The sequence below is a fragment of the Lagenorhynchus albirostris genome, chromosome 17, assembly GCF_949774975.1.
Source record: "Lagenorhynchus albirostris chromosome 17, mLagAlb1.1, whole genome shotgun sequence".
Taxonomy (NCBI): domain Eukaryota; kingdom Metazoa; phylum Chordata; class Mammalia; order Artiodactyla; family Delphinidae; genus Lagenorhynchus; species Lagenorhynchus albirostris.
Window position 1 is genome coordinate 79,698,931 of NC_083111.1, and position 24,684 is coordinate 79,723,614.

Sequence of the window (24,684 nt, forward strand, 5' to 3'; positions counted from 1 at the left end):
AAAACGTTATGTGTTTAACACACACTCATATCACTGCTAAAATCAGCAAGAGCTATTATAGCGCTCCAACTTAATTAAGTTGATAAAAAAAACGTTGTCCTGTGGCCAGTTCACAATGGAACTAAATAAGTTTTGTTCCGAGATGCCTGGGGAGTCTCTCTGGCAGCAAGAGGCATTTCCAACAATTGGGTCATTCTGCCACCTAGAGACAGTCTCGGTCCACAGCACGTGGAGCTGTGCCCCTGGCAGCCCGGGGTAGGGCAAGAGGGCAAGGTGGGCACTCAGCTCGGTGGAGGCCCAGTAGAGGCGGCCACTCCCGAGGATGGGCTGGCCAAGGGGCCAGGACGGCGGTGGGCGGCTCCCCACGAGGAGGTAATGACAACAGCCCCCAAACGTACCGGGTGCCCAAGGGCCGCGATGAATCGACACCACTCCGCTGACAGCTGAGCCCCAGGAACGCTCAGGGGGTGGACCCTCGCGTTAGCCCTGTCAGGCAGGCCTGAGGCCCCAGGCCCGGAAGCGGGCAGGAGATGGATGGTGTGTCCTAGAAGCAGCTGCCTGCGGATGGAACACGGAGAGTCGGGCACGTCCGTTTCTGGCAGCAACCTTCCCAGGAGGCCCCTCACAGGGGTGCCTGCGCTCACAGCCGGGGCAGCCAAAGGTGGACAGAAGCCCGGGTGGAAGCCCAACAGCTCGCAGGTGGCTCATGTCCAGAGAATCTGGTGTCTGACAGCCTTGCTCCGCGCAGCTGTCCCTGTCACCGGCTGCTGCGCGCCCTCAGCTGCACAAGGGATCGGCTGGCACCTCCCGGAGCGTTTTTCCAGCTCAGGCTACAGGGGCCTGTGGTGCCCGGAAGGCGAAGGCTGGACAGAGAGGACGGCCCTCCCCACAAGCTCTACCAGCCACTCCTGCCCCTGCAGCCTCTCAGAGGCTCCACCTTGGGGTTCTGGGGGGCCAGAGATCTACGTCTCCACACACTCGAGCCTTTAAGAAAACAACCGAGGACCATTTGGAGCCAGCCGCCCTGCCTCCCTCTGGGGGACACTGCTGGTCCCCCCACCTCAGGGGCCCTCCAGCCACCCGGGGAACATCGCAGTGCTGACCCTGCCGACAGAATGGGGACCAGGTCCCACCTGGCCGACCTCGATGGCCCCTCGAGCCTCCCCACGGGGGCGCTCCCACACGGGGCAGACCCCCGCCACGTGTTTGGGGCATCGATTTGATTCTCCACTCAGCAGACTTTTATAGGGAACCAGGGGTGCAAACCAGACCTATGTTACCCTATTTTGGTAGTAAGTCCATTTATATGACACGGCGACCAACCAAATCCCTGCCAGGCCCTCTGCTCAGGGACGCCGGGCCCTGAGTGGTGCCCGCAGACCCCCTGGGCCCACAAGGCCAACTCCAGGGTCATCTCCAGCATCAGCCACCGGGCCAGCCTACCCAGGGGTTGTCACAGCCCACCGGTCACAGCCTGACCAGTCCCCTTGGCCGGAGCACCAGACAGAGGACCTTCGAGTTAGCAGGCCACAGAGGACCGCTCTGGGGCAGTCGCCCCACGTCGCCCTGAGGTACAGCGATAGGACACACCCCTGAGCCATGGGCGGCAACCGCCGCGTGCACGCAGCCCGCCCGCCCTGCCTCTCGGCTCCTCTTAAGACACAAGGTGACGACAGAGCTTCAAGTCAGTGCGAGCTGGGAATAACCTCACTGCAAGGATGGTGCCTGCTCGCTCCCAGGCGAGGGGCCGGGAGGGCAGTGCTGCGGGCCGGCTCCATGGCTGCCCCCGATCCAGACCGCAAGGCACCTGCCCTCCCAGACCGACACAGTAAGACACACTTTGGTCACAAACAGCCAGAGGCTTTGAACTCTGTAAAGCTCGACGGCAGGACACTCGCTTCTGCCCGGAGCCGCTAGCAGCGGCCACGCCCTTCCCTGCGGGCCTTGATCACAGCACTTTCCAGCGTGGTTCTTGTCCTAACAGTGACTTCAGCAAATGTCCTTTGATGTCTTCGCTGGTGCAGATCACGATCAAGTTTAAGGCTGGGATCTCCAGGGTCAACATGCTTTCCAGGTGGTGGTCTCGCCACAAGCCCCTCTTGCTCCTATAAATCAAACCCCAGCCGGGCCCTGAGGGCCCTGGGTCTGGAAGGGAGCGCTGGCTGTGGATAGGGGCGGGCCCACGAGGGGTGGCCCTCTCCCCACCATCCCCGCCACCATCCCCATATAGTCTATGCTCTCCGGCCTCCCTGTTTTCTAGCTGCCAGGAGAACCCTCGAGGAGCAGCTAAACGCAGGCTGCGATCGACTCACAGCAGGAGGACCTACCATCCGAAAGCTATGGAGGCCACTGAACTGCATGTCAGTGACCTGCTGGGGGCACCCGCTTGGCTGGGGGGAGCGGGAGGCGGCGAGGGGGAGGGTGTTGAGAAGCACACACCGGATGGCCAGTGGGTCAGTGGGGGCCTCAGGAACACCGAGAGGGCCTCCAGTGGTGGGAAGGGCTTTCCCATCCAAGCACGAGATTCCCAAGGTCATGCTCCAGCTATGATGCCATCGAAAACACTCCCATCTTCTGGTCGGTTCTCTGTGATCCTGGGCTTCTGAGGGAGGACACGTGGCCTGTGGACACGTCCGACATGGACAGGCACCGCTGCTCCTTGGGCACAAACCACAACCTACAAAGTACCACCAGCAACGGACGGGGCAAGACCAGAGGCTGTGGTCAAATACATCAAATACCGCTACTCCTTTCAACACACAGGAAATTCAAGTAGTTTATTTAAAAACTGCTTAACTTCATCTTGAAATATATGTTTGCTTTAGAATGATCATATTGCAGCATGATTCTCATGCATTTTAAAGTACTTTATTTAAAAAAACATCAACTTGAGGCAGCGAAGTATTACAATCCTCTCTCACTTTATCCGGGTAATGGGCGGGAGGCCTCCCTTCTTTCTCCTGAGTTCAGTAAACCTAGACTGACCGTTCCAAAGAAGAAAAGCAGAAACTGCTTAGTTATAAAGAGAGTGTGGTTTGAAAAGCATTTCCAAACAGATGCAGCATGTGACGACCGTGCTTCCCCGGGGCCCGAGTTTGGCTCTCCGCTGAAACTAGAAACACCGCGCCGAGTTGACCCGTGGACTGGACCTTCCTTCCGTCCCAAGACCCACTTCTTCACCGTGAGGTGGCTCCGATTCCAGTGGCCAGCGGGGTGAGCAGGCGCAGAGGTCAGAGGGTGCAGAGTGTCCGGCGTGTGGGCCTGGTGGTGGGGCGCCAGAGGCAGAGCCACACCGGGAGCTCTGCCCTCGTGATTTCCCGCACAAATGGTTTACAGACAAATCAAAGTGCAACACAAGAATCAGAACCTCTCCAGGGAGCTTCGGACAGGACGACGGGCAGGAGGGCTGGGCACGGGCAGCCACACACAGGTAGGCCCGCAGGCAGGGGCAGGTCTGCTAGTTCAAGGGCTACCCCGGCGCTGGCAGCCCATCCCAGCCTGCTGGGCGGGGGGTCTGGAATTGGCCCTTGTGAATTGCCCTGGTCACCCCACGAGAACCCGGGGGCCTTGCCTCCTCCTGGCTTTGGTGTCACTACTACTGTTGCCCGCCGCCCACGAACAGGGCTGCCCGGGCACAATGCGGCAGACTCTGAGGAAAACAGGAGATAGATGCTGTTCTTCCAAGAAAACCACAGTTTCGGGGAAAAAAAAAAAAAAAAAAGAAGAAGAAAAAATTTTTTTTCCTAAAGTAATCATAGAGAAAAATACTCTCCAATAGCTGCAGCACCAACAAAATGTGATGAGATCTGACTGAACGTCCAAATACCTGTAGGCATCCACAGGGAAAAAAATTTGATAAAAATGTTTTAGTCACTGACTACATGACTGCTATCTGAAGAATTCAGATAAGATATAGCAAAATACATCAGATATTTTTTGTTTTCAATTATAACTTTAGAAATGCAAAATCCTTATTTTTTTCTAAATCACTTATGGTCTATGTTGTAAATCTGGTTTATACTTTTAAACCATGCAGAATAATATACCTGCAGAGTAAAAGACAAAGTTGAAATTAAAAGATCCTTTTCAATAAAAAAAAAAGATTTCAAATGATTCTTTTTAATTGTGGGAAAAGTAATTAACGTGGTATTTTTGCCTAGTGGCGCAAAGCTACCCTACAACTACCGAGCCTCCACTCTGGTTTGCGCTGCCGCTAAGGCCACAGCAGCCAGCCTGCAGGGGCGATGTCCCATGCCCCTCCCCGCCTCCCTGCCCACCCTGGAATGTGTGTGCACGGGGCGCGGCTCAGACCATCGACTGGGTCTCCGCGAGCCGCTGCGGGCCCTCCTTCCGGGACAGCTTCAGGACCGTGGGCTTCTCGATGCCGCTGCTCCCGCCTTCGCCCAGAGCCTGGGAAGACAGGCCCTTCTGCTCTTCCTTGGCCTCTTCAGACCCCTCTGGGTAGATGACCAGGAAGGTGGCCGTCAGGAAGCCCAGGAAAGAGCCCACAGAGGCCACCATAGGGATGACGCGCACAGTCCCGACCGCATCGACCACGCTGCCCAGGGCGGAGGCCACCAGGATCTGGGAGATATAGACCTGGCAGGAGAGGATGGCACAGTCTATGCCAAAGCCACGCTTGGAGTTCCCGGGGCTGTGGTGAACGTACTGCAAGAGAGGAGGACACAGGCGTGAGGGCCGGGGGGTCAAGCCGTCGATCATCCTTCCCAGGGTTTGAACATTAGCTCAGAAGCCTGGACACAAAACCTGCCTTCCCCTCAGCCTGCCTGTCCCCGTCCTCACCCGACTTCTATCGAACATATAGTATTGGAGGTGCTGGCCATTGCGATAAGGTAAGGAAAATAAATTAAACCTATTAAGAACTGGAGTATACATATAGCTGACTCACTTTGTTATACAGCAGAAACTAACACACCATTGTGAAGCAATTATACTCCAATAAAGATGTTTGAAAAAAAAGAACTGGAGGGGCTTCCCTGGTGGCGCAGTAGTTAAGAATCTGCCCGCCAATGCAGAGGACATGGGTTCGAGCCCTGGTCCGGGAAGATCCCACATGCCGCAGTGCAACTAAGCCCGTGAGCCACAAGAACTAAGCCTGCGCTCTAGAGCCCGCGAGCCGCAACTACTGAGCCTGCATGCCGCAACTACTGAAGCCCGCGCGCCAAAGCCCGTGCTCCATGACGAGAAGCCACAGCAATGAGAAGCCCAAGGACTGCAACGAAGAGTAACCCCCTCTCGCCGCGGCTAGAAAAGACCTGCGTGCAGCAATGAAGACCCAACGCAGCCCAAACTAAATTCCTTTAAAAAGAAATACAAATGAGAAACGTAAGTATTGTCTTTAAGAAGAATTGGAAAGCAAGAAACAAAGCTCATTATCCATGGATGATGTGATTGTGTATGCAGAAAGCCCAGAAGAATCTATAAATATACTACAACAATTAAGAGAATACACCATACTTAGGGAATATCATAAAGGCTCAATACTATAAACTTTGAACTCTCTCTAAATTGATATATGTAATCAATGTGTTTCCAATAAAAAAAAAATCCCAGAAGCTTATTCTAACGTTTAAATGGTCAAGAATACCCAAGACAATCTTGAAGAACCAAGTTGAAGAACTTATACTACGAGGTTTCAGGTCCTATTATAAAACTACTTAAGACAGTGAAGGATCACCTGTCTAAGGACAGACAGACCCACGGAAGAGAACACAGAGATGCCCCCAGACAGACACCTGACTTATGACGATCACGGCACGGCAGTGCGGGGGGGACACTGGGTCACAAGGCCATCCCCATCCTTTGTGAGGAAGCCAAAAAGTTCTGATCTACCTTAGACCACACACACGAAGTCCACCCCAGGCAGGCCACAGGCCGAGGGTGCGAGTGCGAGGGAAGACGTGAGCAGGAATGTCCCATGCAGCAGGGCTGGTGAGAACCCCAGAGCCGCCCACAGCTGCTGACCCTGCCCCAGGACCTCACCCACCCGCTCCCCACGCCCCCACCGGCCACGCACCTCCTTAATGTCGTGGTACTGCCCGAGCAGGGCGTAGGGGCAGTAGGAGATGCTCATGGAGACGACGCCCATGGTGCTGATCATGATCATGGCCACGTAGACGTTGGCGAACATGGCCATCACGGCCGTGCCGATGGAGAAGCCCAGCGTCCCCAGCACGTAGATGATCCTGATGCTCAGGTCGTAGTTGTCCAGGTACTTCTGTAGCAGGGCTGCGGAGACAGGCCACCAGGTGACTGCCAGGCACCGCCCACGCGCTACCCTCCCTCTACCGCCGCGCTCAGCCCGGCCCAGGAGCAGGCGGCCGCCCCTCTTCTTTGCCCGCCAGGCCACCACATGGTGCTCCCGAACGGGCCACAGCTCACTGTGCCCCACGCGGCTGCCGGGGGCTCCGCACCGCAGAAGGAAGGAGGAGCTCTTGGTCCCAGACCCCATGACCTGGTGCTGTCCTGCAGCTCCCTGGGGCCTCCCTACCCTGCGAGGTCAGGCCTTCCTGATCCTCCCACCAGTCCAGGCCCACTCGGCACCCTCTCGGGCCCTGTGCCTGGTCCTGCCTCGAAGACCGAGCTGTTGCTGGTTTTCCTCGCGAGCACCCACCCCCTCTGGGTCTGGAAGGACTCACCCTTCCAGACTCCTGCTCACCCTTCCTGACCTAGCTCTCCCGAGAAGTCCTCTATTAAAGCATCGACAGCACTATGACCGTCATGAAGGCTGCCTGCTGCCCCTGGCTGTTGTCTTGGTCATCCTCAGGTAAGAGCACAGGCAGGGGGCCCGGGCCAGGCTCAGCCAGGAGACCCCTAACTGCGGCTCTGCCTCGTTTCCAGAAGCTGTACCAGCATGTCGCTCCCGGGACTGAAGCCTGCCACTCCCTCTCCCTACCCCCAGGACAGCTGACCCCAGGGAAAGGCTGCTTGTCTCCTCCAGCCACCCTGACCTCCGGCAGGGCCCAAACATACCGTATGCGCTCAGGCAGGACCCAGGAGGCCTGCCTCACCTCCCCCTGGCTGAGGGCACAGCTCCTGCAGTGCCGCCACCCCCTGAGCCGTGGTCAGACCCCTCCCCGAGGAGCCTGGGCAGGCGCCTGCCCAGAGGACAGCCCACGGCGGGTCTCAGGACACCAGTTCCCAGTATCAGGCTAAGGTGGCTTATTCCCAAGGTGAGGATGAGTGGACTTCTACACTGCTGTCCCTGAGGGGTGGCCCCGTCTGGTCAGGGCCCGCCATCCACAGAGCAGGATGCCCGTCGGTCTTTCCAGTCATGGAGCACGTCCAGACAAACGGCTCACCTGACTGGGGGCCGCTTACCCGAGCAAGTCGCACCGGTGGCCGCGTAGATGACCAAGCCCCAGCAGCCCATCTTCACGCCCGCGTTGTAGGCCTGCCATGCAGTCGAGTTGGATGGAGCCTGTTCCAGAAACGAGACTGAGGTTCAGGGGGTGGGGACAGCGTGCTGTGCCTCTGGGCAAAGGAGGTCACTGACGTGGAAGTTTACATCTCGACTGCAGACGAGCCGTGTAGCACTGTGGTAGCACCACACGGAGGAGCAGCCGCGGCCTAGGCCGGGACCTGTGGCAGATCGTCTGCACCCTCCAGCCTCGCTCCTGCCCCGCCTCTGGCAGATGCGACCTGAAGCTCCTGCCTCTGCCCTCTTGGAGCCCAGAGGCCGCGTGACGCAGCTCAGACAGTACAGGACGGTGAGGACCACGTGGGGCGGGAAGGCCTGAGCCTGCGCTGGGACCATCTCAGACCTCCCAGCCCGACTCTGGGCGACACGGGCACAGGTGCAAGTCAGCTGACGCCACGGGGACTAGGACCCACGCCCAGCTGGCCCGGCCACAACCCAGCACATCGCTGCTTTAACCCTCTGAGCACGGCGTCTGTACGCGGCGGGAGCGGGCCTTCCTGCCTCTGGCTCCTCGGCGCTCCAGTACTTGCCGAAGCCTGCCGTTTGCTCGCCGCGGACCCCAGTGTGAATGCCCTCTCCGGCACACATGATGATTCCCGACCGTGTCAGCAGGGCTGCACGCTGGCTGGCGGCCCACCATGCGCCCCTGCAGCTTTGGGGGCGGCCTGCTGGGCGCCAGGGAACCAGGCTGTCACCACAACCAGGCTCCGCCCCCCCAACTGCCCGGGCGCTCACCTTGGGGTCCCCCTCAAAGATGACCTGGCCCATGAAGTCGGTGTAGAACACGGCCTCAGCGATGACGGAGAACCAGGTGAGCAGGTGGCAGAGGCAGAGCCGCACCAGCTCCTGGGGCATCTTCAGCATGGACAGCCAGAGCAGCCGGACAGTGGTCTCGCCCTCGCCCTCCTCGCTCTCTGTGTCCCCGCTGGACGTGGTGGCCCCGCTCTGGTTGCGGCGGCGGCAGCGCTGCCGCTGCCGCTTCTGCAGGTCGTACAGGTCGCTCATGCTGCGCGAGGGCTTGATCAGGACCACGGCGTTGGCGCGCCGGTAGCGGTAGCGGTGGGACCCGGTCTTGCCGTAGTAGGAGAAGGTGCTGGAGGCCTGCCGGCGGAACATGTGCCGACGCCGACGCCCGGAGCCCGCCGTGGCCGTGGGCTTCACGTCCACCCGGCTGCAGCCGCCGAGGCCGCCGTGGGGTGGGGAGCTGCCTCCGTTGGGGAGCCCAGCCGTGCTCAGGTGGTTCTCCAGCAGGGTCTCGTCCTCCCCGGCGGGTTCGCAGAGCAGCGGGGGCAGGCGGGGTGGCCGGGCCCGGGCGAGCTCCTGGCTGGTGCTGCAGGGAGTGCCAGGGTAGGAGGCGTCGTGGAAGATGGATGGCTCAATGTCGTGCAAGAAGAGCAGCTCGGGCTCCAGGCCCAGCGCGGCGTCCGGCACGTGCAGCACTGAGTCGCTCTTGCTGCGCACGATGCCCGCGTCCAGGTAGTCCAGGGCCAGCTCGTGCGCTGACTGCACCTCGTCCGGGAACAGGGCGCCGCCGTCCAGGGCGCCGGCACGGGGGCCGGGGGCCGGGGCCTCGGCCGCGTCCACGCTGCGCTCCTGCTGGGGGCCGTACTGCTCCTCGTCGATGCTGAACAGGTGCAGGGCCACCGACACCGAGAACACAATGGCCGCGAAGAAGAAGAGCACCTCGTTCTGCGTCCGGAACCAGGAGCCCAAGAAGGTCTGGGTCCAGTCCAGTCCCCCCAGCACGTAGCCGATGGCCCCGCCAAGGCCTGAGGGAAGGGGAGGGGTGGTAGTGAGCAGGAGTTCAACACCCCCAACACACACACACGCACACACACGCACGCGCGCACACACACACACACACACACACACACACACACACACACACACACACACACACACACACACACACACACACACACACACACACACACACACACACACACACACACACACACACACACACACACACCGGTCCAGGGCCGCCACGCAGAGAAAATGGGAGGAACAAGGACATGAGGAACGACACCTGAGCCCAGGTTTGGAATCCTGACCTGACAGGTTCCTGCTTCATGAATTCGGACAGAAACGGGCGCCTGCCCGCCCGGGGAATGCTCTCCGCGCTCCCCGCCATCCCCTGAACTCACATTCCCACATTCCCGTCGGATGGGAAAGCTGCCTGACTGCAGGGGGCGGCCAGCACAGGGCCCTGGACTGGGGCCGCCCGGCTAGCATGTCCCCCACCCCAGACCACAGTCACCTGGCCCTGCCAGGATCTCAGCTCACTGCCTCGCCCACCAGCGTCTGAGACAAAAAAGCCTCACGCGGAGGCCATGGGAGCAGCCTCCACCAGCCCTGCCGACCTCAGACGAGCCGGGTAAGGACCGGGGTGCGGCGAACGGGGGGCCGGGGCCTGGGGACGGGCGGGGCAGGGCGCGCTCACCGGCAGAGAAGGCATGGATGTTGAGGGCCATGTCCTGCTCCTCACTGTCCGCCACGTCCAGCAGGTAGGCGCGGATGGGCCCCTCGGTGGCGTCAGCGCTGAAATCCAGGACCACCACCCCCAGCACCGTGAGGACGATGCCAATGGGCTGCCGGGTGGGGACATCGCCGAGGGACAGACCTGACAGGGCACAAAGGAGCAGCCGATCTCAGCCCAGTGGCAGGCAGTGACCTCCCGGGGAGACAGCGGCCTCCCGCCCCAGCCCGAAGGGCACGTGCTCCTCGGCACAGCCTCTCCTTACGGAAGGAGAGTTTTGTCTTTCCTGGCTCTGGGAAGGAGGCTGTGAGCCGTAATCACACACCTGCCTCAGGTGAGTCTGGCCCTGAACCCAGAGACCAACCTGCTCCCCTGACAGCTGAGCTAAAGCTGGTTTTACTGGATTCACCGCCGTGGGACCGAGGGGCACTCTGTGCACAAAAGTGATGAGGGGGCACTGGGCTCATGGTCTGGAAGCCAGGACCAGCCCCTGAGCTCTGCAGATGAGGCGGGTCTCAGACACACCCTCCCTGCTTGAGGGCAGGGGACCTGCTGGCTACCTGGACCCGGCAATGCCCGGGAGCAACACAGGTGCAGCAAGACAGAGGGCACCGGGCCAGAGCTCCGAGCCGCTGCGTTTGGGCCACAGTGGGCCGGGTCCACCTGCACACACAGTTCCTCGACAAAGCCGCAACGTGCCCTCTAAACTGTGCCCGCAGGTGCCAGGAGGGCGGCACCCCCGGACTCCTGATCCGGGGGCATCTGGATGGAGGGGAGGTGGGTGGGCGCTCAGCTCAGGGAGGCCTTCCTCGGCCGCCCCCACCAAGCTGGCACTAAGCTCGCCCCAGGCGGTCTCATGCAGCCTCTGAGCAGCTGAGCGAAGTTTTCTTTCTGCGCCGCCCTCCCCAGTTCCTGAGCCTCCTAGCATCAGTGACCCCCGCCTGAACTGATGCGGACTCGGGGCAGGCTCGCCTATGTCAGAACACAGATCAAGCCTTCGACTTACAAAGTCGTTGCCAGAAAACAGGGTTTTGTTTTTCACCAGTGCTGGCGGTTGCTCTCAAGCAAAAGCTATTTTCCCACATGTAGTTGTTTTACTTGAAAACAAAACAACAACAAAAAGAAGCAAAACAAACCACAAGTACACGAAAGAAACAAAAAAGTATCACACTAGGTCTGGACATTTTCAATACCAAGCCTAAGAAAAGGAGAAAAAAAAAAAAGAGAAAAGATAATTTCTGAAATAATGCTGGAAACAGGACGTGGTGTCAGATACACATTAAAAACAAACGGATCACAACAGGAAACGCTCCCTGAGAACAGGTTCCCACGGCGTTCCCACGTGGGGCCCGTGGCCTGGCCACCGCCCGGGCGCCCAGGGCTCTGCACAGCTGCCCAGTCCGGGACCAGCCGGTCTAAATTCTTTAAACATGCGCATCTTATCGAGTCCCAGGCAGGGCTCTGCAGGACACTCACCGATGGCAGAGCCGTTAAGGAAAAGTGCCACTCCAAAGAGCACGCCCACACAGAGCACGAGGATGAAAGGCCGCCGGCGGCCCCAGCTTAGGGTGCACCGGTCACTCGCGGAGCCGATGAGGGGGGTGAAGACGAGGCCAAGGATGGGGCTCAGGAACCAGGTGAGGCTGTAGTACTGCTCCGGAAGGCCTGCAACAGACACGCGGGCCGTTACACATGCGGGCGGGCGCGCTGCAGACCGCCTGCCCCAGGCAGCTCGGGCCGCGCGCACACACCCCTACCAGCTAGAGAGCCCCCAGCCAGACGTCCCCACCTGCCAGGCCCGGTGTCTGAAATCAGCCAAAGCCCGACGGTGAAGCATCAGGTGGCCCGAGGCCAGACCTGGGCTGAAGAGCCCGTGTCCTGGAACCTGCCCAGGGCGCACTCGGCAGGCGGGCACACAGCGTACTGTGCAGGACACAGGACCCAGCGGGCCCGGGCCGCCATGCACACATGGAGAGGCACCTGCAGGGGCAGCAGCATGAGGGCAAGACCCTCTCACTCCTCTGGCACTGACCAGGGCCTGGGGTCTCAGGGGCTGCTCAACGCCACCCTCGGGAACCAGGCACTGAGCCCGTCAGCCCACAACAAGGCGGGCGGGGGACTGACGCTCCGCTCCCGGGATCCTGGGCCTCACAGCTGAAATCTAAATCACGAGGGTTTGCAGAGGGTTCTTGCAGCCACGGACGCACTAAATGACCCCAGCAGTGGGCTTCGGAGCGGCTACCGAGGGGCGGCAAGAGGGGCGGCCTCAGTGTGTCCAGCTGGAACCAGGGGGCTGTGTCCGGCGCTTAATCCTCCTAACTGCCCAGGGAGGCAGGGATCACTGTATCCATTTCACAGACGGGAAATCCGAAGCTCAGAGAGGCTTAGCTAGGCAATCTGCCCTGGGTCACAGAGCGAAAAAGTAGGAGCCTAGGACTTAAACCCAGGGCTGCCTGATTTCGAAGTCTATGTACCCCCCACCCCACTCTACATGCTTCCTCCCTATAACACAAACCCAACGCCCATCGCCACTGGAACAACGAGAAACTGAGTCTGTCTCATTCATACGCAGGACAACGCGGCAGAATCCCGCACATGCTGGGTGCACAAGGGCACACACTGTGGGTTCCATTTACAGGATGTCCAACGGGGCCAAAGGAGTGTCTGCTGGCAGAAGCCAGGGTGCTGGTCGCCCGGGGGAGGGGCAGGGGCTTCGGGCTGGTGTGTTCTGACCTTGATCTGGATGGGGGTCCCTGGTGACAGCTCACCCAGCTGGAGACTTGGACCATGCACCTTCTCTCTGTGTCATACTTCAGTGAAGAGTTTACATAAAAAAAATAAAAGCGTGCCTTGGCACCCCAGCGATTGTTAGCTAATGTCTTACACCACCAAAGGCCCTGAGAAACGGAATATTGTGCTGAACTACTAGGAAAAATAAACTGTGTAGGAGGAGGAAATCGTTTTCAAAGGAGGAGGGAAGCACCTTTCAAAATCGTTGCTAACGTGCCCATTAAAATATTTATGCATTCAGCCTAGAATTCAAGGTGTCAGCCTCGACCTTTACACCACACAGAACCTTAGGAAGGGCGAATTCTGTTCCTGATTCAAGTCAGCAGAACACACTGGTGTTTCAGGAAATGAGAAGCTCGCCGAGTCTGCTCTGCTGACAAGCGGTGGTTTACATGGTAGGCCCGGGTCTTCGGCGTTCACTGTCAAAGTCAGGCACTGGGGAAACGACAGCGGTACCGGCCACATCGGCCGCGGCGACACTTCCTATGCTCAAGAACGCACAGTGTCGAAGCATCAGGCTTCTCAAAAACAGCTCCCTCACAAAACCATTTAGCGCGTGTGGTGTAGTCGGTTTCAGAGAGAAAGGAAAGCATTTTTACCCCAATGGACAGACTCTTAACTATTGTTGGGCTTTTCAAACGCCACAACTTTACTCGTGAACGGTGACTAGCTTGGTGACGGGGCTCCGTGCAGAGCTGCAGCACGCATGCACTTGCGCACACGCAGGCACGTGTGCCTGCCGTCTCCCCGGGGGCCTGGCCCTCCTGCTTCAGGCACAAGGAAGTGTTCTGGGCTTCTGCACCTGCTGACTCTCACCTCCCTACCTGGTACCTCTTAGAACTGACGGGTCACCCACCCAGGAGGCTCCCACTCACCAGGGCTCACCACCACTGCTCTAAGTCCACAGCTGCTGAACCACCTGTATGCGATCCCAAGAGACGGGCAGCTCTGAGGGTGGAGACCCACAGAGGTACCAACAACAGCTGAACTGAACCAAACCCGAGGTGCCCCTGCAGCGGGGTCAGCCTGAAGACCCCAACCACCGACCTCTGACCCTGCGCACTGCTGCTGGCCAGCCCCCAGCCCGGGTCTGATCTTCAGCTGTGGTTGGCCACCCCACCCCCCGGTGCCCTCACCCGCCAGGCCTACCATCTGCCCCAGGCCACCTTCCCCACCCCCAGCCAGCCCACCACACACATGCCTCCTGGCATCAGTCATCTTGGCTCCCGGTGCCGAACGCACTCAGCACTGTCCAGGAGCAGGGAGACTGGGCTCACAGCACCCCTGGGGCCGGCTGTGCTTGCTATGCAGCGGGGGAGCGGTGGTTCCTGGCCTCGGCAGCTTCCAGTCCCAGGGAGACGGGCATCAGCAAACTCACCAGGCGACAAGCATCTCAGGGTGACCCGTGGCGCTTCAGGGACTGAGGGGTCGGGAGGGCAGCATCCTTGAGTCTGAGGGAGAGAAGCGGATGGGGTGCCGGGCGGCGGGGGCAGAGGGGGTGGGTGTTTCTCTGGCCATGGCAGGTGGAGCTCTTTACAGAGCAGAAGGCCCTGCGAGCCCGGCCGGGCCTCTCACAGGGGACAAGGGACGGGAGTTGCGGGACCTGCAGCATCATCCGTCGCAGCTGCCCGGGTGTCGGGGACACGGGAGGAGTCAGCACTGGATCCCTCCTGGCACCTCGGCTCGGCGTGGCCGGAGGGAGGCTGCTGGGCAGGGCGGCCAGCAGGGCCCCACTGTCATCCCAACGCTGCTCAGAGGACAGGTGTTCGTTCCAACCCGTCTCCTTCTCAAGGTCAATGCTCTGGAACACGACTGAGCAACTCTGTGGCCCCTTTTTGTTAAGAAGGTTGCTACATTTTTTAATGGTCGAAAAAGATCAAAGTAAGCACATTTCCTGACATGTAAAAAGTGTCTGTAAATAAAGTTTTATTGGAACGAGGCCACACTTGTCCGCTGATGAACGGCTGCTTTGAGCTCCATGGCAGAGCTTGGAGCTGCTACAGACACGCGGCCAGAGCGCCAGGAACATTCACTCTGGCCCCAACAGGAACCGCCTGCCAACCCCTGCTCTAGATGCAGCGCGGTTGTGTGTCGTCCAGGGTTTGTCCGTCTCCTGAGTTGTGCTCAGTCGGCCCTATTACTGAGGAAAGAGGGGTGTGAAATTTCCCAACAATGACGGCGAATGACTGTTGGATTCTGCCTGTCCTTGCCTCACCCGTGTCTTAGGCTCTGTTCCTCAGAAGCACAGGCACCTCACTCCTGAGCCCACCCTTCCGTCCTGTGAGCTGCCCTCTGTACCCCCAGCAGTGCTTCGTCTGTATCTGAAGCCCCCTTTATCTGGGCTTAATACTCCCCCCAGCCGACTCAGGCTGCCTGTTCCCACCTTTTCACCTCAACCCTCTGCGTCAGTCACGGTGTTTTACAAGAAGATGGGCAGGTCTTGCTCTTCCACCCACTCTGGTGTGTCTCCTCGCTGGCGTGTTTCGTCACTTGCGTTTCGAGTAACTGCTCGCGTGGGTGATGTCAGGGCTGCCGTTTTGCTACCTGCTTCCTGTCTGCCCCCTCCTGGGGTCTCTGTTCCTCTTGTTCCTGCCTTCTTTTGGTTAACTATTTCTCCACCTTCCATTTTAATTTACACGTTGGCATTTTAGCATCATTTTGTAGTGCCTGCTCTAGAGACTGCCTTACATGTCAGCTTTCAGTCTATTAGTGGATATCGTTCACATCACATAAGAAATTAGTGACTGTCTGTGCCCGTTGACCCCAAGCCCCTTTACGTTGAAGCTGGAACATACGTTTCACGTGCAGACACGATAAACCCCACGCTGTGCTGCGAGTTTTACCTGAAACAGTCATTCATTTTAGAAGAATTAATAGGAAGCTGGTCTTTTATCTTTACCACCCGTCTTACCATTTCCGTACCCTTCCTTCTTCCTCCTCGAGGTCCCAGTGTCCGTGTGCTGTCACTTCTCTTCAGCCTGAAGAGCTGTTTTTGGCTTCTTCAGCATTTCCTACAGAGTCCGCTGATGACAAATGCTCTTAGAATTTACCTAAATTCTCTCGACTTCACTTTTTGTTCCTAATGGATATTTTTGCTGGATACAGAACTCTGGGCCAACTCCTCTCCCCGCCAGAACTGGAAGGCACGGTTCCACTGTCTTCTGAGGAGGCTGCAGCCCACATGACCACACACACATCTTTTCTTCCTCTGGTGCCTCGAGATTTCCCCTCTGTTGCTGCTTTTCAGCAGTTGTTGCTGCTTTTCAGCAGTTTGACTATGGTGAGCCTAGGCGAGGCTCTCTTTACATTCATCCTGCTTCACGAAGCTGTAGATTTAAGCTTCCACCAAACTTAGGAGGTTTTCAGTTATTTCTTACTTCACATTTTGATGCCCCGTTCTCTTTCCTCTCTTCCGGGGCTCCAATTACACGTATATCAGACACTGTCCCACTGCTTCCTGAAGCTCTGCTCATTTCTTTCTTCAACCTTTGTTCTCTCTGTTCTTCATGTTAAGTCATTTCTACAGACCAATTTCTTAGTGCACTGAATCTTCTCTCATCCCTAAGGTTAATTTTTATTTCAGATACTGCATTTTTCAATTCCAGATTTTTAAATAGCTTCTATTTCTCTGTTGAGATCTTCTACTCTCCACCTGGAGCCTGTTTTCCTTTATGTCCCCGAGCAGAGTCAGAACGTGTCTGATGATTCCAACACAAGTCATCATATTGGGGTCAGGTGCCTTGTGGCCTTTTCTCTGGAGTGAAGGTCATGTTTTCCGTTTTCTTTTCTCCCCAAATGCCTAATAGTATTGAGTTGTAGCGTAGACATTGTAAAACGATGTGTGGCAGAGACTATATTCTGTTACATTCCTCTGATGAACAACGATGTATTTCCCCCCCACACAAAGGTCAATAACTGGACTTCGATGAATAATTCTGGTAAAAGCGTTTCTGCACAGATACGCAGGTATAAAACACATATAAAAAATGAACATAAAGATTCCTTCTCTCCTTAAGTACGTCTTAGAACAGCCTTGACTAAGTTTAACTTGATATGTATTTCAGAGCTTAAAAACCCAAGAAATTAATAACAAATTTTTGCAGCTTAACTTGAGGCACATGCGTTTATTGTCCTAACACTGGAAATACTTTCTTGACATTTGATTTGATACTCTTATTGGTTAAGCTTTTGCCTTTTAAAAGTTTTCCTAGGAGAAAATACAAGAAAAAAGTATCTATCCAGATTACCCATCACTCTTTGAACATTATTTAGGAATAACGTGATCTTAAAATACGTCAATTTTGAAAAACACTGACAAAATGCTGGACTGTTATTCTTATATTCAGGATCTCTGTTTTGAAAAAGAAATGAGTATAAAAAAGTAATTTTGTCCTGACATTGGTGGGATGAGATACATTCGTACTGTTCACAAATCCAGCACATAAGAGTGTCTGTTTTAAATGAGATCAACACTAACACGTAACAAGAAGTAGAGAAGCCAACTTTAGGAGACGCGCTCATGCTACCCAGTCCCTCTCGGGTTTTACCACCGTTGATACTTTTGTTTTAACAAACAATTAACTTGGCTGGACTCGGACTCAAAACTGTCTCCCTGCTTTTTAGCTTTAGCTAAAATCTGTCCCATTTCAGGAATTGCCAAGAGATACGAGCAGAGATGACACATGGGATTAGGGGTTCCCCAGCTCTCACTCTGCCCTTGGGTTCGGGTACCCAGCTGTGTTTTAGCCCCTCTGGGCGGCATCATGTGAGGCCAATCTTCAGGGAAAAAGCCATAAAACACAATGAGAAGCTCACCGGGTGCCCGGCCTTCTCCTACTCTGGATGCTCTCTAGTGCTGACAGGCACTAGAGGGGAAACTGCACGGATAAAACTGTTCCTTGAAGATTCGGCCTCTTAGCTGGAGGGGCACAGACAGTGGCCAAGTGCCTGCTGCTGGCCATGGGCTCATTACCACAGTGGTGACCATGTGCTGAGAGGGGCTACAGGGCCTGGTCACAAGAGAACTGCTTGTCCACACTCTCTCTCTCTCTGGCCTACACAAACATTCTGTGAACGGCTGTGAGCTGCAAGGCTCTGCGTCAGACGGGAGCAACTGAAGACTGACCACAGAGGACACAGGGAGTGCCTGGGAGACATGCCCCGGCCCCAGCTCGCCCTTGGCTGCTAAGTGCCCACTGCCCACCCCTGACTGACCGGGCCGGCAAATGTGGGACACACAGGGTCTGGCCGATGGAAAGCCTGTGCTCTTCCCAAGTACACACTACGACATGTACGACATGGACATGCGTGGAGAGGCTGGCCATGCAAGGCGACAGAGAAGGCCATCTTCACCGAAGGCGCCCCCTGGAAACCCGGGCTTCTCGCCCCTCCCTGGGAGGGAGCACGGCGTGAGCAGTCTGCACTGCCCCGGGACCGCGACAGGAGCCCAAAGGAGCCCTCACGTGGCAGCTCACGCTTCAGCACCCGACAGGCAGACCCACTGCCGGTTCCCCTCGGGCAGCGGCACTTACATTCCCGGGGCCCCTGTGCCCGCTGGCCGTCGTGTGTGTACTTCGCCCAAGGAGGTGCTGTGCTGAGGACACTGCCCTGCCCGGGTTAAGAGCGCGGCTCAGCCCGCACGCAGTTTCTGAGGTTCAAGTGCGCGTCACCAGAGTCAGACTCCATTCCATATGACTCTGCTCGGGCTGCAGCGCCCGCCCGCTCCCCCCAAAAGGCTCCTTTGCACCGAGCTGTGCCCTGTGCTAAGTCTGATGAAGGTGGCCTCTCGGGGCAGGGCTGCCGGGGGAGCCTGTGCTCTGCGGCCACATCCCCTTAGACGCAGGTGACCTCTGACCCGTGTGCTTCACAGATGTAAACTGGCAATTTCTGTCCACCTTCTCTGAAAACACGCACATAACTGAAATTACAACGGGCACGCAATTTAAAGTGACTCTTAGGAACTCATTAGGAAAGTTGTCAAGCTGGGTGCTGGTTAGCAATTCACCCCAAACCTGTGTCCTGCTCGCCCAGAAACACCACCATCACCAGGCTTCTCACCACCCAGAGCGCTGGCCGCCTCAAGAGGGAGCTGGAGGGGCTGCAGGTGCGTATGGATTACCTGCTTTGCAGGCTCCCCAGAGCCTCGGCCACCTTCACCAGCGCACCGACCCCGAGAGACCGAGGGACATGGCTCAGGGCTGGCAGGGAGTCAGACCCTCGACCCACCTGCCCCTTCAGCTCTGCCCTCCGCCCCCACCAGCTCCAGCCTGTCCTTCCGACAGCTGCCGAGGCGGCTGGGCTGTACCTTCCTCTGGTTAGGGTGCCATCGTCGCCCCCCCACCCGACCCTGTTCAAACGACTCCTTCCTCATCTCCCGTTCCCTCCACCTACTGCACCCCCGCCCCCATCCCGAAACTGCCCTCGGAGGTCACCAGGCCACCTACCTGCCAACCCAGCTGGCCCTTGTTTATTAGACTTGGCCGGAGGCCCCAGGAGGGTAGAGGGCATTGGCACAAATGCCAGCTCCCGGCAGAGCCCGGTGAGCATGGGCGCCAGGACCACGTGCTTGCTGCGCGAGACGCTGCCGGGCCCTTCCACTCGCACCCCGTCCTCCTCAGCACGGGACACCCCACACCCAGGGAAGGCCTCCGTGGAGGGGCAACCGGGCAGAGGCTGCAGGACCAGGAGCAGCTGGTCAGGCCGAGGAGGCAGGAGCGCCCAGGAGGCCCGACTGGACCGACAGCGGCCTCTGTTCTCCTTTGCCTTGTCCCCAGCTCTCCTTAACGTCCCCCTGGGCTGCAGAAGGAGTGCGAACCCACCAGGAGCTGAGTGCTTGGGTGTGGGGACAGCCGGGGTCACCCCGCGCTGGGCAAGGAAGACAAACACTTCCCATCACGTCCCCAGAGCAGCCCCGGAGGAGCGAGCGAGCCCTGAGAACACAGCCCCAACCCCGTCCGTCCCTGGCGTGGCTGCCGCTGGGATGCCCCGGACACGGCATTTCCCAGCAAGGCTCTAAACACACGCAGCACCGGTGCGTAGTAAATAATTTTTGTTTTCTTCCCGGCAAAAATGAACAACAATGGTGGGACCAGAAAGGCTCCCCGTTCACAGGAAACGCCGAGGGTGTCACCGCTCGCTGAGGGCTGTGTGAGGTCACGGGCGACAGCGGCCACGCTCAGTCACGCGCGCGCGGCCTCCCATTCAGCACAGCCAGCGGCTTTTTTGATAAACTGGTTCTTCTGGGGGGAGGGGGCCAGGGGACTGGGAAAGCTGCCTATAAATCTTTAACAAAAGATCTGAAATGGGAATAGGAACTACATTCTTTCTCTCAATAGACAAAGCCTTCCCCATCAAGATATGCTTGTATTCTCAGACAAAACCTTCATGATAACATTAAAGCCATGAGAACCCGCTCTCTGTGGGAACCTTGGCAGCCTGCAGTAACCCGGGATGAACGTAACCAACCCAGCGGGGAACGTGGCACTAAGCAGCCCCCTTGAGGGCCACAGCCGTGAACGGGTCCGGCCGAGGCCCCGGGGCCCAGACGCAGCCATGGTCCCAAGGAAAGCCCCCGCCCCCGCCCCGAGCAGAGAGGGTCTGCACTGGGCAGCGGGGCAACGCCTCGTCCAGCTGGAGGGAGGGCCACAGAGCTGAAGGAGCCTTCCAGAATCCCAGGAAGGTAGGAAGAAGGATTAAGAAAAAGAAGCTCAGATGCCTGTTCTTGGGCCTCCCCCTTGGAACAGCAACCCCTGGTGTTCCGAGTGCAACTGGCCGGACCCTGTGGGTGTCCGCGGGGGCTCCTGTGCGGCCCAAGCCCCTTCCCAGAGTCCAGGCACTCGCCCCGGGCTGGACCTGGGAGCCCAGAACCGAACACAGATGTCCCTCATCACAGCATTAAAGAGCAGGGATGGGTGCCTGAAGGTGCAGACCCCAGCACCTGGGCCACGCGGGGGCCAGTCCCAGTGACGTCGGGGACAGCAGCGACATCAGTGCCGCGGGGAGAGCCATGTGACGCAGAGTTCGTTCGGTGTATGCGTTAGGTGCTCCCTGAGGGTGGACTCTGGTGCCGAATGAGCTATTTCGGATGGAGAGGCAGTAGTCTGGAAATAGCAGATTCGCACTTACCAAAGGCACCATTAGTCAAATTCCGGAAGGTTCCGAACGGCCTTTCTTCCGGTAAAATAAACATGCTCCAGCCCCTCATGTTGGTCCTGAGGCTGGGCTTAGTCTCTAGGGAGTAGACCGCCAGCTCCCCCCCCCCCGGGGGCTGCCCAGCACCTCGGTGGGAGCACTGGTCCTATGCTGGAACGAGGAGGAGCCTCCAGGGCCCAGCAGGATGCCCTCGGCCAGGTGCACGCAGGCACTGACGCTCTGGGAAACCCATGGGCGCCCCTCCTGCTCTGCTGGGGCCTGGCTGCGGGGGTCCTTCTTCCCGCAGCTCCCAGGAGCACAGCCCACTGCAGACTGGAGCACCGGCCCCTCCCCCCCACGCACCCATCCCACACTCTTCAAAACAGATGCTGCACTAAGCAAGCGTGCCCAGGGCAGGGGTGGGGGGAACGAGCCCGCCCCGAGCCCCGCGACGGCCACTCGGCACCCCAGCCCAGGCTGGCCCCTGTGCAAGGCCTGGACACAGTGGCAGCCAAGGTCTCTCCCAACTCTGAGAGTCTGCGACCTGAATTAGGGTCAGGGGAAAGAACCCAGCCACCACCCTATCTGCTGCGATCCACAGCTCTGGTTTTAATAACAAGTGGGCAGCAACACCCCCAAAGCTCCGGTGGAGCGAGGTTATGGAGCACGCGCTAGGGCGGGGGGACCCCTCCTGCGGACGCCGGCCAACTTCCCTGGTGTGAGTCAGTGCTCCCTCCGGCCGACCTCACGGTACCGAAGCGAGGTCAGTGAACCGGGGTTTCAGAGAGGCTCTGCGTGACATCTCCACACGCAGACACGACACACAGAGGTCACCTCCAAGGGCTGGGGACAGTGAAGTGTAGATGGATAGGTAGTTAGGCACGTGAGTGTGTTACCTTCCTCGTCAACGCAATTCACCTGCAAGCGCGTAATTAGTGTTTAAATAATGGATGTGCTCAGCCAAGGACGGACCCAGAGGATTCTGGGAAATTCAGGAGCTGTGGCCCCAGCGCCCCGGGCTGCGAGCAGCGCGGCCTTCAGGGTCTGCGCATCATATCCTGCCTCCTGAAACGCTATTACACGAAAACCAACAAGTGTCTGGAAACTCAAAAAATTAAATTCTTACTAAACGTTGCTATTACCTTTGTCAATAAAGATCTGGAGTGTTTTTTAAAAACCTCTAACCCCATCTCCCGTTATCACATCTCCGCCAAGCGCAGCAGGCGCAGCTCCTGAGGGGCAGGGGCGCTGAGAGCCGAGTTCAAATCCCAGCTCCACCACTGACCTGACTCTGTGGGCGCCTCCTTCCTCACCTGCAAAACTCTGTAAGAGGATGTCACCTGCAGATCCGTGTAGGGATTAGGTCGCTGGAACAGCTGCTGCTGGCATCGTCACCACGGGGTCCGCACACCTCACTTCTAAGAGCGGGAAGTGGGAACCAACACCGTTAGCCCCGCTCTCCTCTCCTCCTTTGCTGCAGACTCAGGCCTGGCCTGCCCTCAAGAAAAGGAGAGGCTCCAATTCTGAGTCTACACTTTCTGGCCATGGACCCCTGGGCAAGCCACCTCCCTTCCTGAGCCCCAGCTCCCTCGGCACAGAGGGCCTTGTCCAGGACCCTGGGGAGGACTGACGGATGACAGGCCACATCCCTGGGCCAGCGTGGGAGCCTTATTCACGAGCCCGTTTCGACATCGCCCTTCTGTTAGCACTTAGAGCATCCCTCCACCCCGCCCACCAGAAAAGGGTCCCAGGGGTGGTGAGGGGGTGGGCCAGCCCCACCCTTGCCCTGGTCCTAGGCAGCTTGCCTCCAGAACCTTCTCCTCTGCACGGCCACGGCCTCGCCACACTGCAGCGCGGCAGGGCCCCGGAGCTGGTGATGTGGGAAAGCCAGCGGTCGCAGTCTGGCTCCCCGTCCAGGCTCGGCTCTGAGCCTTCCTCCCGGCAGCCGGGCTCTCGGGGCTTCCGTGCCCCGGCCTGCAGTGCTGTCCTGCGTGGCGACCTCGGAACCCGCTGTGAAAGTGGGTGTCCTCCCCTTAAAGCTGGCCTACCCTCCCCGAGGACAGGGGCTGCAGTGCCCCCGCACGTGTGGCCTCACCGCCAGGGAAGGTGGAACACGTGGGCCAAGAGACGCAGACGACCTGCAAGGGCTGGGCCTGGCCCACCCTGCCCCAGGCCACACCACTGGCGACCACCCCACGCGAAACCAACAGCGTGAGACACCTACCCTGCTCTTCAATTAGGTGGGATGACTAAAATTCATGAGAGGCACGACAGGCCCCATTTATAAGTCATGAGTGTCGGATTACAGGGGGCCGGCTGGTGCCTGGAAAGGCGCTTCAAACCCAAATGGTGGCTGGGTCTACACAGACTGCATTTCCGGTCTGGCTGTGGTTAAACCCTGCTTTGCTGTCACAGTCTAGCCCGGAAAACGGCGAAGAAAATGAGGACTTATTCATAGTCCGGAGACTGTGGGGAGGACCCGGGGACCAAAGGCCTTCGGCCAGGCCTGCAATGCAGGGCGGCAGTGAGAGGGGGCAGAGTCAGGCTCCCGGCTGAGGAAGAGGAAGAGCGAGTGGCCCTGCGGAGCTGCTGCTGGGCCCAGAGACCTGCCATCAAAGCAGGCAGCGACACCCCCTAATCGTGCTGTGAAATGACAGCAAAATGCAAGGGTGTGTAAGTCTAGAGGGACTTTAAGGACACATAAATAATTTGGTTGAAACTGATGAAGCCTCACACCCTCTCACTAGGCTCGCTGCCCCCGCCCCTCCTGAGCGGAGCCTGTGGCCTGACCCTTGGCTGTGCTGACCTTGTGCGGGCCCAGGGGCAGGGCTCTTCCAGCCACGGTCAACAGCACAGCACACAGGTGCCCAGCCCTGATCGCCTCAAACGGAGGCTTAAACGCTTTCAGTTTCTGCCCATTTTGCATTGCGTGCTACACACACCTCCACTGCGGGATTTGCAGATAAAAGTACTTCTAACAATCACTCCCAATTCAACATGATGGGTGGCAGTCCTTCAAGTTTCTTTCTGTGATGTTTCCATCAGTTTACAAGCTGTAAGATACACCCCACATCCTCTCTCCACTTAAACGGGGGACAAACAACCTACACTCACCCCAAGACAAATGATTCATCTACATACGATTTATGTAATTTACTGATATATGTGTATGTATTTCGTGTAAGATTTAAATAGCTGGGTTTTTAATGACAAAATTACCATCATCTGGGAAATATTTTGCTGGTGGACACATTCTATACGGGTTGCTTTTAAGAGCAAAGAGTAGGACCTACCTGGTGGCACAGTGGTTAAGAATCTGCCTGCCGATGCAGGGGACACGGGTTCAAGCCCTGGTCCGGGAAGATCCCACCTGCTGCGGATCAACTGAGCCCGTACACAACGACTGAGCCTGCACTCTAGAGCCCACGAGCCACAACTACTGAACCCCGTGCGCCTAGAGCCCGTGCTCCGCAACGAGAAGCCACCGCAATGAGAAGCCCACGCACCACAACGAAGAGTAGACCCTGCTCGCCGCGACTAGAGAAAGCTGCGCGCAACAACAAAGACCCAATGCAGCCAAACCATAAATAAATAAATTTAAAAAAAAAAGACTTCTAAAAACCATTCTTGCTTTACCGCTGCTCGTGTGTGCAATACTGGCCAAGGGCAGAATCGCTTGGGTTTCTCTGTAAATCGCCTCCTTGGAGTGGCACAGAAGGCCTCCTAGGATCTGGCCCACCAGGGGCCAGAGCTCCCTCAAACAGACTCTGCACCAAGCTCGTGCCACGCAGGCTTAGTCACAGCTTCCCCAACACGCCGCACTTCCCTCTACGCCTCTCCCTGC

At 57.9% G+C, this 24,684-nt stretch overlaps 1 protein-coding gene across 2 annotated transcripts in view; it reads right to left on the reverse strand.

Moving 5' to 3' along the window:
* Positions 1-2,846: 2,846 nt before the first annotated feature.
* SLC45A4 (solute carrier family 45 member 4) overlaps positions 2,847-24,684 on the reverse strand; it is a 73,444-nt gene continuing 51,606 nt past the window's right edge. The window contains exons 3-8 of one of the 2 annotated variants that reach the window (XM_060128492.1): positions 11,397-11,585; positions 9,885-10,064; positions 8,177-9,210; positions 7,342-7,441; positions 6,038-6,249; positions 2,847-4,668 (exon numbers count right to left, since the gene is read on the reverse strand). In XM_060128492.1, the coding sequence (XP_059984475.1) occupies positions 4,306-4,668; positions 6,038-6,249; positions 7,342-7,441; positions 8,177-9,210; positions 9,885-10,064; positions 11,397-11,585 (2,078 nt within the window). In that variant the 3' untranslated portion in view covers positions 2,847-4,305. The remainder of the gene's footprint in view (positions 4,669-6,037; positions 6,250-7,341; positions 7,442-8,176; positions 9,211-9,884; positions 10,065-11,396; positions 11,586-24,684) is intronic. The other variant, XM_060128493.1, reaches the window with a different exon arrangement.